The following is an 18,525-nucleotide window of genomic DNA, read 5'->3' on the forward strand; positions in this document are numbered from 1 at the left end:
TTTTTTTTTTTTGAAAATAAAAAAATCATTAAATCCAGAGAAGAATTACAACTATTTTTTTATGAAGTCTTCAAATTAAATTCTTTTACCAAAAAATTAACTCCTATTTTTAATTCAGCCAGTTTATCAAACTTGATCTTGATTTGAAAAAGATTTCATATACGCACCCGGTTTTAATTAAAACCAAACAAAGATGATAACCAAATAGAAAACGGTTGTGTCGAATAAATTAACGACAAATTATTTATGAACTTAAGTTAAGCGAAATCGTGTCATAATTAACTTAGTTTGATGTCTTCATTGTTGATTTTACTTATAACATGTGTACTTTACAGCATAACAAAAATAAATATATGCAAATCAGCAAATTAAATATAATGTGTGCTTTGAAAAAGATAAAAATAAATAAATAAGATGCACAATAACTTTTTCATTTAATCAACTGTTTTATTACATTCGAATTTTCTGTTTACACTCGAATAAGAAGTTATTCGACAAAGCAATACTTACGAGAATAGAAAAGCTTTTTTTTTTTTTTCTGGAAGAAAAATATCAGGGAAAAAAAGAGCATATGGCAATCACATAGTAGATATTTATAAATCATAATGTAAGGAGTTAGGACCACAAGTTTGGTAAAAAAAAAAATATATTTATGTGTTTGTCCAAATAAATAATTGTGGATGCAATTTTTTTTTCTACATTTTCATTCTTGGGATATTATACAACACCATCGAAACAGCCAGAAATACCTTTTTTAGAATGATTTAACATATATTGATCTTAATTATTAAATAGAATAGTAATACCTACAGTTTTAACTTATTCAATACCTAAAAATACTGTTAAAAACGAGTTCAATTTCACGAAAGAAAAAAGTTAGGTTAATTATTTGCAACAGTGCGATAATTAAGTTGGACATAGAAAATGAAATTCGAAATTCTAAAAATAAGTTGTGTAGACATATGGGAAGTTTTAAATTGAATAAAGTAAATTCCAGAAGGCATTTTGGTATTCCCCAAAGAAAAAAAAAAAAATTAAGACAGAAGCACACATGAATATGTCTCTCTTTTGTTCAATGAACATGTGAGATGGAATATCTGATTGGTTAATATTAAGTGTGAATAAAGGATAGGAAGTCGTGTACAAAAGTAGGCATCTCATCATAACATTTGCCATACCCTTTTTTCAATACTTTTTCTCCCTTCACCTTTTTTTAATCTTCATCTCTCTCATCACACTTCCACCATAACCACATTGCTTCTCTTACAAAACATATCAAAATTATAAAAATTTAACAATTTTCAAATAATAATTATTCTCCCCTCATAAATCTAAGGTAGCTAGAGAGAGAGAGAAGATGCCCTAGAAAACATTTTGGTATTTTATTAATACCCTAACGCATATATACCATGAGTGTATTTTTGTGTTTGTATTATTATACGTATAATATTATACTATAGTTGGAGGGTATGCATGATCGACAACAGCACCCTGCAGTGGGGAATAATATAATTGGATGCAATCACATAATGCAATGACATTGGCAGCTTCTTCTACCAGAAATTTATTTTCACCAAAGTTGTGATGGAACATGTTGACTATGTTATGTGTGAGTTAACGCATATTCATATATGCCATTATATTGAAAACCGAATCATGCCAGTACTTAACAATATCTGCATACCAGAAGATCGAAAGAGATATATACTGAAAAGAAAAGACTAACAACATTCAATCAATGCTAAACTTTCTTCCAAAGCCACTCACAAACCCCATAGTCTAACTCTAACCAATGCACACGCTAGTGCTATATATGTCTTTCAAAAATAATGACCTTATAATCATTGAAACTAGATGGAGGAAACAACTTCATCACACCTTTCAACCAGTAATCATATTTTTTTTCCTATGTGCTGTAAATTTCAATTCGAATGATTGGAACTCACACAATTTCAACCATATATAATAAGAAAAATTCACCTTTTTTTCCTTCTTGTTACTAGATTTCCTTCACCCAAACTATTTACAGTTTTCCACCTTAACAATTTACACTATCTTAAATTAGGGTTTATTCATGCACAGTATTTTCAAGGTTTTCCACATGTGTGTCTACTGAAAAACTGATGTTCAGACTGGTGTGAATAAAATAATGGTTAGATTCAAGCTTAAGTTCTAATTAATGCATTAATTTATATGTTTATGATTAATAACTTTAGTTTAGAATTATGGAAGAAGTAAACAGAAAGTTTGGGCAGGATTTACTTTACAACTAGGGGCCATGTATATGCACTCACCGTTGTCTGCAGCAAAGTAACTGTCACTAATATTTGGAATTGAAAATTACAGATATGGACTGTAACTTGTACATTGCAGTTAATCTTGCATAGGAAACATTGAAAGAGAATAACGCGAACTGGGAGAGTGAAACTTGATTCTATATAGTAACATTTCATGGATTGCTTGGTGTGTGTCAGGTTGTGTTTTACATAAGAGAAACATGCGTCTGTCAAACGTTGTGGTAAAAAAACATTACCGTTTTGATGGTCATAGGAAGAAGGATAAATAGAACTCCACCTCATTTTTTGTTTTCTAGCAATTAATTTGCCTTAAAAGAACAATTAAAAAAAAAAAAAAGAAACTGCATACCGACCCTGCAGACAAGGAAATTACTGAAAATAGGGGAAATTGGGGATCCGTTGTCACTTTTCCAGTTGCTGAGACAGAAGGAAAAATAAATAAAATAAAATAAAATAAAATAAAATAACACATAACATATGCACTCATTAAATACGTAACAATTTATGGATCTGGATGACTTTATATTTACAGGACCCATATGAGAAAAGTTTTACATGTAGACAAAAGGTTTACTTCACATGGGGGGTGCATGTGATGTGAATGTACACTTACATTTTCTGTCTACCATGTGGATTAACCCTTAGATTTATCTGTCACCAGCTAAGCAATCCACCAATCTCATGCATTTTTTTTTTCTTGCCCCCCTCTTCCTTCTTCTCTCTCTCCCCTTCCTTCCCTCATAATCTTCTCCATCTTAATTTTAAATCTTGCAAATCACACGCATGCTCCACTATTTTTAACAAAAATGCACTAAAGTAGGCTTCAATGCATCAAAGGGTTATTATTATTCATCTTCCTAGTCCCTCTCCCTTTTTACCTCCATGTGTTCTCTATCACGAAGCAGATTTACTTGACAGATCAGATGAATTAGATCACTGTAATCTGATGAAGTTATTGGTGTGGTTCTCTCTTTTCTAAATTGTATATTATGCATTAAAGATTGGTTGATTTGGCGTATATATAGCATCTGGTTTGAAGTTAAGTGAACGGGGGAAAAAGATGGTGGTGAAGAGTAAATTGCAAGCGATGATAAGCATGTGCAAAGGATTTGGTCCTTCACAATAATTTTATTTGTTTATTACAGCCCTTACTTACAAGCTACAGTAAAATTATTCCTCCACGTCTTGTACCGTAGATTCATCGGAACGTGGAACCATGTGCACATTGCACGTAGGGTCATAAACATAATCCTCTGCGATCCCAATGTTACTTATTATTATTACTATTACCATTTCTGGGAGTAGTATTTAATAAAACTGTGGATCAGCTAATGAATGCTTTAACAAACAAGATTGTTTTGCTATTACAAATAATCATCATCATGGAAGTGTGTTTCTAATAACTTTATATGAAACCTTTTCGTTTGTGATATCATAATCACCTATTTAAAGACTGGTTAGCGCAGGTTTCTTGATATATAATAACAACAATGAACCACTCTCTGCCGTCGCTGAACACTGCTAACCCTAATTAAGAAGCATATTAATGAGAAGAAGGTGGCTGTAAATGGGCCCCATGTGGGCCCGAAGAGAGAGGGCACTGAAAAAGCCCATATTGAGCAAGGAGGGGTGGGAGGGCCCATGTCCCCACAAACAACAATTTACAAGAGGGGAGAAGAAAGGGAGAGTACTACGTAACAAATAAACACATCCTTTCACGTCCACTTCTTGGCTTTTGAATTTCTTTAGTTTATCAGAATTAATGGCCTTAGTTTTTTGTTTTAACTTTATATTTTTTTTTTCTTCCTTCTCCACTTCTGTGATGTAAGTCTGAAATGGATAATGGATAAGCATGTGGCAACGGACTTTACATGAGTGTGTTTCGCAACTCTTTCTTCGTTATCATCTCAACGGACCACAAAGCCAAAACCCCACGCACTCCAATAATATATATCACACCGATACATACACATATATATATTTAACATCAACCATCACTCCCACTGCCAAACAAGAATATGAATAACCAGTCTCTCTCTCTCTCTCTCTCTATATTCATTTCATGGTCTTTATCAGGTCATGGGGATGCAAACAAAACACAATAAAAATAAAGTTGAAGAAAAAAAAAGAGATGCAAAAAGGTGGCACTGTTTGTGAGCCACGTCTAACTTTAGTGCCGCCATTGGTAGTGTCTTTTTAATTTTCTTTTGTCGTCGCTGTTTAACACACATTTTGATAACCAAAAGAGGGTGCATTTTAAATGAGTGGAATTGTCTTCTTATGGGGATTCATTAATTCCAGTTATGTGGACTCTGGCATAAAATTAACGTCACAGAAATTGGATTTCAGTTTTGGACAACATGGAGCTACTGGATCTAAAAAATTGCTGTGTGCATTAGACTTATGGGTTGATTGTTTCATACAAGAAAGTCTGGTCAAAGAGTTGGTAGAGAAGACCACCTGAGTTTTAGTTTTGGAATAATTTATATTATTATTTGACTACTACCTTTGACTTTTGCATTGGCTTGTGCTCAAAAGTTTTAATGGGAATGCGGACATGGACGCAAAACAAAACAAATGAAAAAAGGTTCGTGAATAATATATAGCTACAGGGAAGTGGATTTGTTATGTAATATCATTCAGAGATTGAAGTTTTAAATTAAGTGTAAGGGTTACAACATGATTTAATAAGATTTTGAAAAAAAAAAAAATCTTATATTACCAATTACGATGTAACGGTTAAAATTCATACGAATGAGAGTTTCGGTTTTTTTTTTTTTTTTCTATCTTGTTATGTTTACTTAAATTGAATCTATTTGAAGTCTTATTGTTAACCCTAATTCAGTTTTAAGGTTTTGGAATTATTTTATGACTTGACTTGGTCAATATAAGAAGAATTTACACAAGTCTTTTTGGGTCATCAATTTTTGGCTTAGCTCTTCAATCTTGTAGCTTTCATGAGATTGTTTGGTTTTGTCTTCTTCTTAAATTTCATTTATCGTATTTGTATTATTAAAGAAATCTTCAACTGCATATAGTTACTTGAGATTCAGTCTTCAAAGGTTGTGATACATTTACAATTCCTTCCATGTCATGATTTCATTCACAACATTCCTTTAAAATCTCTAACAAAATTGTAGACCACTTCCAATTTTTTTTTTTTGTGTGATTATTTTAAAAGGTCATTCATCAAATATTGTCACATTATTCGATGATCATCGAACATAACTTTAACTAAAAAAGTTCTAGATTTACAATATAGTCACAACCTTTAGTGATAATAAAAATACATACTGCAAAAACATGGATTTGATCTTCGAAACAACCTTGTTAAATCACACCCCAACACATGTATCACGAAGTGGAAAGGTTCATTGACATTTATAGAACCAACATAAATGTTATGTGACGCCCTAACAACGAGAAAATTTAATGGAAAACAATAATAGAAGGAACAGTTTTTCTACAGACTTGTTTATGAATAACTTATAGTAACAACACACGAAACCAAACCCCAAAAAATGTTGACAGGTATATGCGTAAGAGAGTTAATTAAGTTGATGTTTCTGTATGAAATGTCATAACTTAACCAAAACAAGACATGAAGTCAAAAAATTAAGACATCAATTTAAAAGTCGCATATATAACATTGTTGCCTTAGATAGGGAAACCAAAACCCATTTTAATTAAAGAAATGGAAAAAAAAAAAACAATAACAAAAGTGTAACTCATTTCACAAGTATAATATAAAGTATTTTGTTGGAAATCTAAGTGTAAATCTAAATATAACAAATATAGATGAGAAAATTAAGTGCTACATAAGAAAAAAGATATACAAACTTATTATCTAAAGAAAAATGATAGTATGATTCTCACTTTTTAACTTTTATTCTTTACTCTTAATGTCTGACGTAACTTAGTTTGGATCATTGATTCTTTTAAAAGAAAAGATAATAGTACATTAACCAATGGTACACACTAAGTCACATCAAAAAATAAAGGATGAGAGTCAAAAATTAAGAATTATAATATCATTTTCTTTATCTTAAAGTTTTAAATCAAAGTGATGTCAATCATTTATACCAGTTGGACTTACAGTTCATTGAAGATCGATTCGGATAAATATAATATAGTCACTAGTTCAAGAAGATATACCTATGGAAAAACAGTTATACTTTGAAGAAATTTTACTTAACATTAGTTGAGTTTGTTTTTTATTGTTATTGTATTTCTCGGACAAATTATCTCTCAGAAATACCCATAGAATATTGAATTGAGAGCGTGTATAAGCTCATTCATTTTGGTTTTTTATTTTATTTTCTTCTCGTACATTCTACAGTGATCTTCTTATTTTGAAATTTCCAAAAACAAGAAGGAAATCAACAGCACAACACAAAAATAGTCCCTTCTTTGAAAATGGTCTCCTAAGGTTGAAAAGCAAACCTTCTTGCAATCTAAAGTCAATATCCGTTACAGTGTCATTATGTCCATTAAAATTATTAACAAACTATATTAACATCATTTCATAGTAAATATTATTGTTATTATTATAATCCATGTTAATTCAAATGGTCACGTGTGTACTCTTGAGTCAAAACAAAAACAACCCAACTCTGTGGCTTATATAGACTTCAACAAAAATAACAATTGATGTTTTTGTCCAAATAATGGTGAATGGGTGCGTTTAAATAATTTGGAAGAATGAGGCCATGATCATATACTTTTTTTATTATTATTTATAAAATATGGGTAAAGTATTTTAGCATTTTATAAGTTATAATTATTGGTAAAGACAAGCATATAGAACAATGATTGACGAAAAGACAAATTATAGTTTTGAAGGAAAATATTAAGCAAGATCGTCAACAAAAAGAAATAGGGTTTCATACTTTGAAAACGAAAGTGAAAAGAAAAGAAAAAGAAAATAAAAGTAGTGAGAAAGTCATGTCAATATGGCACGCTCCACCCCGCGGCCGTGGTGCCCATACTGCACCCTTTTCTCTCGCAACAATCAATTTTCTGTAACGTTCATTTTACAATAAATAAAAATAAAAATAATAATTCATATATATCTTTTTCTATTGCCATTTAATTACCATGCATATGTTAAACTATCTCACAAACACTTTAATCAATCGTCTTAAATATCCGTTTTCATTATGTAATTACTTGTAAAGCTAACAATTACATCACTGTATTATAACTGTACGTATATATTGTTTTTAATTGTTTTCGTGTCATTTTTTAAAATTAAGTAATAATAATAAAAAGTAAGTTAGTAATTAATATTCACATGTGATTAAAAATTATATACTATGCAATCTTTTATGTATATAAATAAATTAATATACAAAATATATAAATAACTTCTTTATATATGTGAGACCAAATTTCGATTCAATGAACGATTTTTCGTTAAATTATCGAATTAAAAGTTATTGAATAACAGGAGTTTTATATAAATTATAGATTCAATCTCATCTGTAACTAAAAATTAACACACGATAATACTTGTTCATTAAACTCTTGGTTTTATTAATAAAAATTATTATCTTATTTTTCTTGAAATTTAATATTCAAATGCTATTTTTTAATTGATTATAATATTAATATATATGTATGTATTTTGGTCAATCGCGTTTAAATATATCCATTATTAAAGATAAGTCAATTAAAAAAAGTAATATTGAAAATTTACATATTGTAAAAAATATATTTGCTTTTATGACAGTCAGATGAATGCGTGTTCATAGTTTTTTGTTTCTTTCTTTAACTTTTAAATAAAAACTATTATCCAATGATATGTAGAGAGAAAAAAAATGGTCTGAACTAAAAACACGAGAATTACATTTCACCAGAACATAACACGAGAAATACGTGGAATTAATTTTAAGGAAACATCACAGTCATAGGTACAGAAACTACTGACAAGTCACGTTTACCAAAGAATTGCACTGTCGAAACAATGTGCATTTTGAATCTGGGCTTCCAAAATGTGTTTTTTGTGAAAACTGGGCCTTAAACATGAAACCCAATAATCCAACATAAAAAACAATTTAAATACAAACGTAAACATATATTTACATATTTTCTATTTCTGCATATAATATATACTTCTGATCAATAATAATCTTCTTTCTTTCTACTCCTACATATGTCATTCTTTCCTTAAAAGAGAAAACCGTAACAATAATTTCAAATTCAAAATCAACCACGATATTAATCCTAAGTTTATTATCTTTATGAGGTCGGAAAAATAATGATAAAAATAATTTTGTAAATTTTGATGGATGATGTATAAATATTTACGTTAACACTTTTTAATGATGAAGGCAATCTTGACCCAAACTTTTAGGACCACTCACGTAAACTTTGGAGCACTCTGTAATTCATCTTATTTCACACTTCTCACTTTTTTCGAGCTGTCTTTCTCGGTGTGTCAAAATTGTGTATAAATTACTCTCATTCCCCACACTCCACTAACTTAAATCACGTGCATTCATTCTGTGCACTAAGATATGAGAATGAAGTAGTGGGATTCTCACTTTCGCATTCATGATAGAAACCAAACAATTTATAAGGATGGAATTTCTTGAATTTGGTAAAAATCACTTTCTCATACCAAACTGCCCCTAAAGGAACACCAAATACCAATTCTTTTTATTGCCTCAAATTTTAACCTTTACAGTCTTTGTTGACTTGTCACACTTTTGCATTCTGAAACTCAACCTATCCATAAAACCTTGAGACACCATACCTAACAAGGAATTGTAATAAAGCTCCCCAAATCCATTTTCAGAACAGATTTTTTTTTTCTTAAATAAGACACACTACGGTAGGAGTAAGTTAGATATGTGACCTCCTGTTTAAACTTAGGCCAGACAAACAGTATGTGCTTGGTCCTAATATTAGTCTGCGACAAAAATAAATTAGCCGTAGACACAAGCTGAGTACACCCACAAATAAGCCCATATATTCAGAATGAGACTTTTAATTCCCCTTAAATTCTTAACAATCTTTCTACCACATGCGAGTCTCTCAACAATCAAACACACCTCCCTCGAACACGAATATCTCGGTGGTAATCAACCTTTAAACTTTTAGTATTATTCACCATCTTTATATCATTACTCGTACGAGTCATCCCCAAATTCAACCATCAATTTTAATACCACTACAAGGTTTTTTTCAAAGAGAGATGCTAGAGAAATTTGACAAATAATGAAAACTCAAAAGACTTTTAATTCAGAACCTTAAAACAATAAATTTATGCGTTATTCTACTTATATATTGTTCATCTTCCTTATTTCTAGTAAATATGAAATTTCTAACTTACCTTAAATTTCTAACAATATGATAATGGGTTAACCACACAACTTTATTGGCATGTTCGGGGGTGACTTGAATCCAAATTCCCATGTGGCAAACTCCAACACCTCTATTTTAGTATTAGTATGTAATACCCTACAAGTAGAAAACAAGTCCACCTATTGTATTGCTTCCTCGATTGAGGATTTTCTCTCCTTTCCTTGATCAACCACTGAATGTATCAATCCAAGTTCTGGATTTGTTGAGCGTCAGATAATAGACTAGTAATGGGCAGAGACTTTGATCCACCGCAAAGTCAAGTGTTTTCATGATTACAATTTTGATGGACAAAATATTCTCACAAATACACAACATCATTTGTTGCAGCCTAAGATAAACAAAACAGAAAACTCCTTAAGAGGTTGTAACGATCATAGGCTCGTGCCCGATTCTATCAAACAAAAAGGCAAAAGCAAATCCGGATGAAGTATTTCTGTTCGTTACTCAAACATGGTCAATCATAGCAAAAGGAGTAAGCCAAGTATCTGTGCGTTAAAGAATTTGACACAGAATCAAGACCTATGAATCCTGGGAATGATATGCTATATTTATTAGTGTAAAATTAAGTTTTTTTCAGTTCAAAACCATCTGCATTATATCAGACAGGAGAAATATCATGAATAACATTTGTAGAAACTGAAAATCATAATTTTGTCGATTACTACACTAATAAACATCTTACCTTGCTCATGAACTGATCAAAACTATAAATATTATTCACTTTATTGCATAAAGTTCCTTCATAGTTTTATCCTTAAAAAATATATTGATGGATGAAAGGAAGAAAGGATATTTAAACTATCTTAGACATTGACTTCTAAATGATGTGAGACTATAAGATATGGTAGGAAATTACCAAATAAAACACTAGCTATTAACTGGCTCCAAATAAAACAGTAAGCCACTAAAAGTAGGATATTTATATCTATATTTATCTACACTGATACGAAGAGAATATCTCTCACAAAACTATTCAATTACCACCACCAAAACTAAACAAACTTTCTCTTAACTTTCTTGTTTCTCATTCACTCACTCCCTACCAAAACGAATTTTTCTTTGGAGTTATTTTACTGACATACAGTTAGTTTCACTCAAAAGTACATACACCAGGTTTGGCTTCAACCTTCATGCACAAAATTCACATTGCAAAGACATTTCCCCACTCCTCTCCACATCCATTCAAGGGCAATCTTTCTCACCCACGGTATCAACACATATCCATAAAACAAGTTCTATATCTGAAGACACTGATTAAGGAGAATTTAACTAAATGATTCAATTACTTGAAAACACATCAAATCGATTTTCTGCTTTTAATGCTTACTAGATATAGCCTAGATACGTTTAGAGATGTATCTGCAAAACCAACCTTAAAACTTTTTCTGCAATATGTTCTCCTCAAATCATGAGAGGAATTGAAATACATACTACTTCATTCTTAGAAGAAAAAAAAAAGGAAAAAAATATTTGGTCTATAGTATTCCAACCTTTACAGTTTTGTCTATAAAATATGAAGAGGGTAATTGGATAAAAAAAGGGATATAAGACTGAGACATTGATAGAGATATGCATGATCCACCTCACGATGGTGTTTTTAACTTCTTGAATTTATAAACCAAACTTTGAAGTTATTATATGAAGGTAACGAGAGAAATCCAAAATAATAAACATTAAAGTATAATTGAGTAAAGAATCAATGCTTGTTGAGTTCCTCCAAAGATGCATTTATTGATTAAGTTAACCAAGACTGACTATGATATAAGCATAAATTACAATATTCTTTTTGTGATCACAAATATCATCTTTTTATAAATTGGGTTCATCAATGAGAAATTATAAACGTGTCTCTCTTTACCAATATTATACATCTATATAATATACTTCATAAACTTTTGTTCACGTATACAAAACATATCATGTCTTAAATTTAAGAAATTCTCCTGAAGGATTTAATTGACAAACTTTCTCATAAGGACTTATAGAAGAGAAAATTAAGAAGAAAAAAAGAAATAAACTTCTCTGATGGACATGTCAGAGATATAACAGTATTTCTAAGTCTACCCGATCATTGACTAGATGACCAGGAGTTTGATCCTAGTAACCAATGTTTTACACATTTTTAAAATTAAAAAATCAAAAAATAAAGCAACAAAACTATATATAATATTTACTCTGTAAGACTAGGATGCTTCTTCAAAATTCAGACTCACTAACATGCAGTGTGGTACTACTAAATAGGATGGAACTCTGCATTATCTACATGTGGTTTATGCTTGTGTAATTGAATGAGATAAATTGATTACATCATACATGAAATTTGTAGCTTAAGCAATTTAAAAACAACCAGAATTTCATCACAAGCAAAGATGGCATATATTTCATAAAAGGAAAAAGATTTTTTCACCCCCTTTCCTCTTAAACCACCTTATATACTTATTTCCTTGAATAAAGAAATTCCCCCTAAAATCTGAGTCCACTACAACCAAAGACACAGAGCTTAAACTGGCACAATGCCATAAAACTTTTTCCACCTACCATTGTCCAACCTTTTAAACTCAATGGAAAACACTCCTACAAGCACAGAAGACAAAAATATTCAAAAAAAGAACACCAAACCAAGATTACTATGTCAAATTTTACTGACTTTAGGACAATTTCTGCATTAAAAACACGTCACATCAGAAGATATAGCATTTCATTGCAATGTATTATTTGCATAAAATGCTCTGATTCTGTGGAACTTCCATACATGTTTCCTAACGCAATTGCTAAATACCTCTTCCAGTTTCACACAATTCCTAATGAATTTTCCCAATTTGACCTCTTCTATTCTGCGCTGTGATTTTGAGGACAGTGCTAGGTTGTTGCCAATGGCACCCAAGGAAGACTAGAGTCCAATGAAGAAGTAAAACACAAGAAAAAGTCAATGGTGGGTGAGGGGGCATCACTGACAACTGCAAAAAAGGAAAAAAGAACGCAGGTACTGGGTGATAGATGACATTACAAGGAAGCTTTTGCTGATTCAAGCTTCTCAAGTGCAAACCAAGGAAGATTTAGTGAATCTTGCGCATGGAAGACGAAATCAATCGTGGCGGAGGAGCTAATCTTCATTGTTGCTCAATTCCATTCCATTGTGCAAACGCTTCTGTTGCGTCCTTGCACAAGTGAATGAAATCTTCCTCCACTGCTGTTTCTTCCTTGTAAGAATCTTCAGTAACTTCCTTCAATCTATTGTTGTTACATGCATCAACAGATCTTCTGTATCCACAACTTCACTTCTACCTATTTCTCTGCTTTTACAGCAGAATCACTGCTCTCTCCAAGAGAGAGCACTGATACTCTATCAGAATTTTATTAGGGACATGAATGATTTCACAGAATGAAGAAAACAAATAAATCACCAGAAGAATAAATACAGGCTGTAAGATAAATGGAAGAACAGACAATTAATAATACCAGAAATTTAAAATTACAAATTGAAAAGATTAAAGGTATTTCAGCTACATAGTCTTTGAACATAGGCAACAAAACTTCAGTAGAGTCTAACCCTCATGCACTACTATTAACAAACTTAAACGGTACAAGCAAGAGGGAAAGTTAGATTTGCAAAGTTCCCAAATAAAAAACCCATAATTTGAACTAAACAAACAACTTACCAAAGACAGCAAAAGAAAGAAAAATTGAGCACCGTGCATGTAATGCAATTGCTGCAAAGCTTGCAAGAGTGCTGACCTATTTAAAGCCAGTGCTCATTTCCTTTCGCTTGAGTTCTAAAGCAATACGTTCATTTTCAAGCTTCATTCTTTCATTTTCTAGACTTAGCTTCTCCAACTCCCGATCCTTTTTCTTACTAAACCTCTGCCACTTGAATCTCTGTTTCTCTAGTTCCAGCATCTCAACCTGAATTTGTAGCTTTTGTTCCTCTAACTGAAGTGAGCGAGATTCAACCCATTGCTTCTGTAACCAAGCTGCTCTCATGCTTTCAGGTAAACCTTGATTCACATCAGATTGGATCATCTGCCCATGGGGATATGAACTTCTGTTGTAGTCCTGAGAATTTATAGAATTGCCAAAAGTATTACCATCTTCTTGGCCTTGGCCTTGGCCTTGTTTCAGTTTCTTCACAGGTCCACCTAATGGTGCATATATTCCTCTGCTATCACCATGAGAAGCACAATTCTCTTCAAGGTCATCATGATCATCAATTTCCACATCTGGATCATCTTCGCCGTGATCGTCGTGGTGGGACCTTCTCATGTCATCATTATCATGATCATCCCTATTTCGCAGCGCTAACTGGAGTGAACGTTGCAATGCAGGATCATGGGGTAAATGCAACCTGTTACCATTATGGTAAGAACACATCTCCTCATAGAACAGGTGTTTTGAGCTTAGTATTTTTCGAACATCGTCCTTTTCTTTATCAGAAAGAAAATCTATTACATCCAACAGTGCAGGATTTTCAACAACCTGACAAGAAGTGCCTCTCCCAAGCATATCGTTAAGCTTTTTATACCTTTTATTGAGATCATTGAATTTATCCTCGCATTGCTGAGGTGAAACGTGATAACCCCTCTCAGCCATGACCTTGGAAACAGATTTCCACTTACCCTTCTTCTGTAACACTGCAAACTTCCTTCTTCCACTGCCACCACCATCAACAGTTACATCCTCACCGATATAAGAAACAGCTGTTATCAGAAGTTTTACCATCTTATCAGTCCACTTCACTCGCTGCCATGGTGATCCTTTCTTCCCTCTGCTAGCTTCATGGTGACAATCAACACCATCCTCGGTAAAGCTCGGCTCGTCTTCCTCACTCGCTGAGTTTTTGCACCTGTCTCCTTTACTAAACTCTGTCATTGAAATAGTTTGGTCACAGTTCTGCAGAGTTCCCATTGTAAGAGGGAAAACATCATGAACAGTGGAATGTACAGAAGATCCTTGACGCGGATGAGTTTGATGTTGGTGCATGGCATGTGGATGTTGTGCTTGATGCTGAACCCGAATTGATCCCGGCAAATCAAAGCCACCGAAAGACGTTCCACCTTGAATAATACCTCCCTGGGGCAAATTCCCTTCCATTGCTTCGCACAAACCACAACCCAAATCAGACCAGTGAACCCATTAGACCTCAAATCCTAGCTCCAACCCAATTTCTTTCAACCCTTTTCACATTATCCACATATTGAAAGCATGCAAACTCATTCAAGCTCAATCATCCATCAGCTTTTTCATTTTCATTTATTACCCTCTTGATCTTCAATTAAAAACAGCCACCAATTTAACAGGCATAAATCTATCTCACAAACATCATTTCACAGAGACCAAATCCCAAATCCACACACATAAAGAGAAAAACTAACACACCAACTGAACGGACAGCTTCAAAACAATACCCAAATGCAAAACAAAGGAATAGGGTTCAAAAAGTGCAGAAAAACAGCATCAGAAACCTTCAAGGCTCATCAAGGAAGCCAAGTACTTATCTGCTCGAAACATGCAAAGAACAGCACCCCCAGAAGCCCAAAAAGACCTTCATGCAACCAATCCCAGAATCCAGAACCGAAGATCACGAGAAATACATCTCCCGTGAAGCAGAGCAAGGGTTGAAGGATGTGAATACTGAGAAGAACCCCACCCCCACAAAGGAAGAGTATCAGGAAAACCAAGTGAAGAACAAACACGATGAGAGGAGAGAAGGGCGTGTCATCTAGTCTGTGACTCACCTTTTGTCATTTAATGAAACATTTCAGAAATGATCCATCAATTAATTGAGACACTAATTTATTCAACACTGGCCTCGAAATGATGTAACAAAGCATAACGCCAGCAAGGCCCTTATTTGATGAAAAAGAGAAAAAATAATTATAAATTTTCTTTGAAGTATTTGTAGCATTAATTTTACTTAAAATTACCATTTTTTTACAATTTTACTCACTTCCAGTAATGGATAAGTTAATAACCCCAATTATAATTTTACCTACAAAATCACACAACAAACACATTATACTAGAAGTGTGTATCATTGACAACAATTTCCTTCATTTTCAATAATAGGTAAGTTAATAAACTAAAATTATAGTTTTAGCTAAAAAAAATTCATACAAAATAAATATATTATACTAAAAGTACGTGTCATACGTCAAACTAGTTTAATAGTTGTTATACGTATGACGTCACATGATGGAAAAACACGAACCTTAACAGGTTCAATGTATTGGGAGATTTAGTGGGTCCTTCCAAGACAAGTTGCTGTCGCATTCGAAACAGTACACATTTTATATTACATTTATACCGTATAGAAATTCTTAGAATAATCGAAGATAACGCGCCAAACATATATTATAATCGGCATAAAATGATGTCGGACCTCTTTTTGTTGCAACTTGACAGTCCAAGAGATATAAAAATTTAATTTAATCTCCAACAAGTATAATCTAGGCATCAAACAATCTCATGTTCATGTATCTCTTCTCTTCCTTTTCAGTTAATTTATTCATTCTCCCATATAATTTGAAGGGGTTATTTTATATCTTATTGATCTGATACTAGTATACTGTTATTGGAGGAAAGTGTGGGGAATCAGAGTTCTGATAAATAAATTTTCAACTCTACTTTTTCGACCACGACAAAAGTGGAGAATTTTTTAGTAACACTTGGAAATTTATCGTTATAATACTCAAATAGTATTGGAGCGGATGCGTGTGCTATACACACTCACCCAATCGCTTTACATGATTAGAAATATTTTTCAACCGCATCGGATAATGTAAAGGGACAGCGAATGTGTCTTCACGCTATATAAGAATACAGAAATATAAATATATTTTTAATTTGTTTAATGAGTCAACACATTTGCAAAATCTAAAATTTTGAAAAGAAAAATTTAACATCTTCTCTAGTTTTTAAAAAATAATATAAATAATTTTTTTCTTGAAAATAATTGTTATGAATAAAAGTAAGAAAATAACTTTTTAAAGTTAGGTTTGCAAAGGAACAATAGTTTGTTGTTTTTTCTTAAGAAAGAATGGCTTAATATAAAAATTTGTTTTCCCATGTTTTTGATATGGATTCTGAATAAAATGTACAATTATGTACATATTATATGAAAATTTTGATTTTATAAGATAAATAAAAAAAGACATTTCAAACCATTACTTTTGTATTTTTTGAAATTTAAGAAACTATAAGAATAAAAAATATGTACTATTGAATTTAGTTTTTTTATTTATAATTTTTGGTTTAGTAAATGAAAATGCATAAGTTATTTATTATTAAAACTAAAACTTTAAAATTAATTAATGTTATCTATAAATATTTTTATGGTGTATTTATAAATAATATAAAAACTAATAAAAATACTATCCATAAACATTTAGTAAATTTTATAAATATTTATACATATATTCCACTACTTAATGCTTCATATATTATTACATTTTGAGATCTCATATGTCATAGATATAAGTGTGTTCGGACATGTAGATACACAAATACCTATATATTGTTAGTATTTAGCTTTAAGTGACAAGTATAGCTGTATTTGATGACCAATTTAGACAATAATTTTACAAAAATACACAATTTTTTATCAAACACTTGGTATGCATAATAAAATAGAAACGTTTGTAAGTACATTGCTATTCTTATGCATACTCAAACAACTCAATTTTAGTTTCATGTTAAAATCAACTTACAAATTTATTCAAATCTTAATCCCTTAGCAACTTAAGTCTATGTTTTTTTATTAAGACTCAATCTCTTGAATCCTTCACAAACCAACATGCCTTAAGATCAAGAATCTAAGATTACTAATGAATCATAATATATTCTTAAATACAAGTTATGTTAGGTACTTTATTTCATTTCTAGGTTGGTTATTGTACATAGGGGTTGGGGTAGTGTACAGAGGAGTTGGTGCAGAAGGACTGGTGTATAAAGGAGCTTATATATACAATGAATTGGTGCAGGGGCTGGCGTATAAAGGAGCTGGTGTGCAGAGGAGCTAGTACAGGGGATTGGTGTATGAGGAGCTGGTGTACAGAGGAGTTGGGAGACTGGGAACATGGGAACATAGGGGGTTGAGTATATCTCGGCCCATTTCCATCCACAAGGAGAATGAGTGGTTTAAAGGAGCGGACCGAGATGGTCATGATTAATGGTTGTGTATATCTCGGCCCAACTAGGCAAAGGAAAAGGTCGAGTATATGTCGGCCCAAGCAAGAGGTGTGGGTGTCCTAGCCTAGTATGGGTAGTGTACATGCATACTGACAGTGGTAGTTCTAGGTTGAGTGAGAAAATGTAATGGAGCGCTCAACAGTATCGGCAGTTGCAATGCGGCATTGATGAAGAGTTATTAGTGTTTATGAAAGGTAATAAAGAGGTAATAAAGTCAGGGTTAGTGACAGGTAATATAAAGTAAGGGTCTATTTGTAGAGGAGGTATGTTTTTTCTGAGTTCAATCATCCCTTAGATATCTTATTGAAAGATTAAAGATTCCTAACTTGAGCATTAGAGTGCCTGCAGGTATACAACTTTTGCGAGGAGCATAAGTGAGAGAAGGAAACTCTTGAGATCACTTGGCTCTTTGTATAAGAACATTTTGGCACCCACATGGGGACGACGACAACTCCCTTTGCCTCAACTGGGGGCTTGTTTTGTTACACACAACAAGTCTCACATCGCTTAGGAGTCGAGGTCAAACTCAATTTATATACTCCTTCCTCCCTCCATCCTCTTATATTTATTTACTTATTTACTTTTAGGTTAAATATGTTGTTCGTCTTTTAACTTTAAGTGAAAATTTAAATTAGTCCATCTTTAAAACTTTGAACCAATCTAATTCTCAATCCTT

At 32.3% G+C, this 18,525-nt stretch overlaps 1 protein-coding gene across 1 annotated transcript; it reads right to left on the reverse strand.

The window, feature by feature from the left end:
• Positions 1 to 13,114: 13,114 nt before the first annotated feature.
• On the reverse strand, positions 13,115 to 15,432 carry LOC114191094 (uncharacterized). Its single transcript, XM_028080261.2, has one exon. The coding sequence runs from the start codon at positions 14,751 to 14,753 to the stop codon at positions 13,401 to 13,403; it is 1,353 nt and encodes a 450-aa protein (XP_027936062.1). The 5' UTR covers positions 14,754 to 15,432; the 3' UTR covers positions 13,115 to 13,400.
• Between the last annotated feature and the right edge of the window lie 3,093 nt (positions 15,433 to 18,525).

Source organism: Vigna unguiculata, chromosome 7 (genome assembly GCF_037176805.1).
Source record: "Vigna unguiculata cultivar grain cowpea cultivar isolate G323 ecotype 2 chromosome 7, ASM3717680v1, whole genome shotgun sequence".
Classification (NCBI taxonomy): Eukaryota; Viridiplantae; Streptophyta; class Magnoliopsida; order Fabales; family Fabaceae; genus Vigna; species Vigna unguiculata.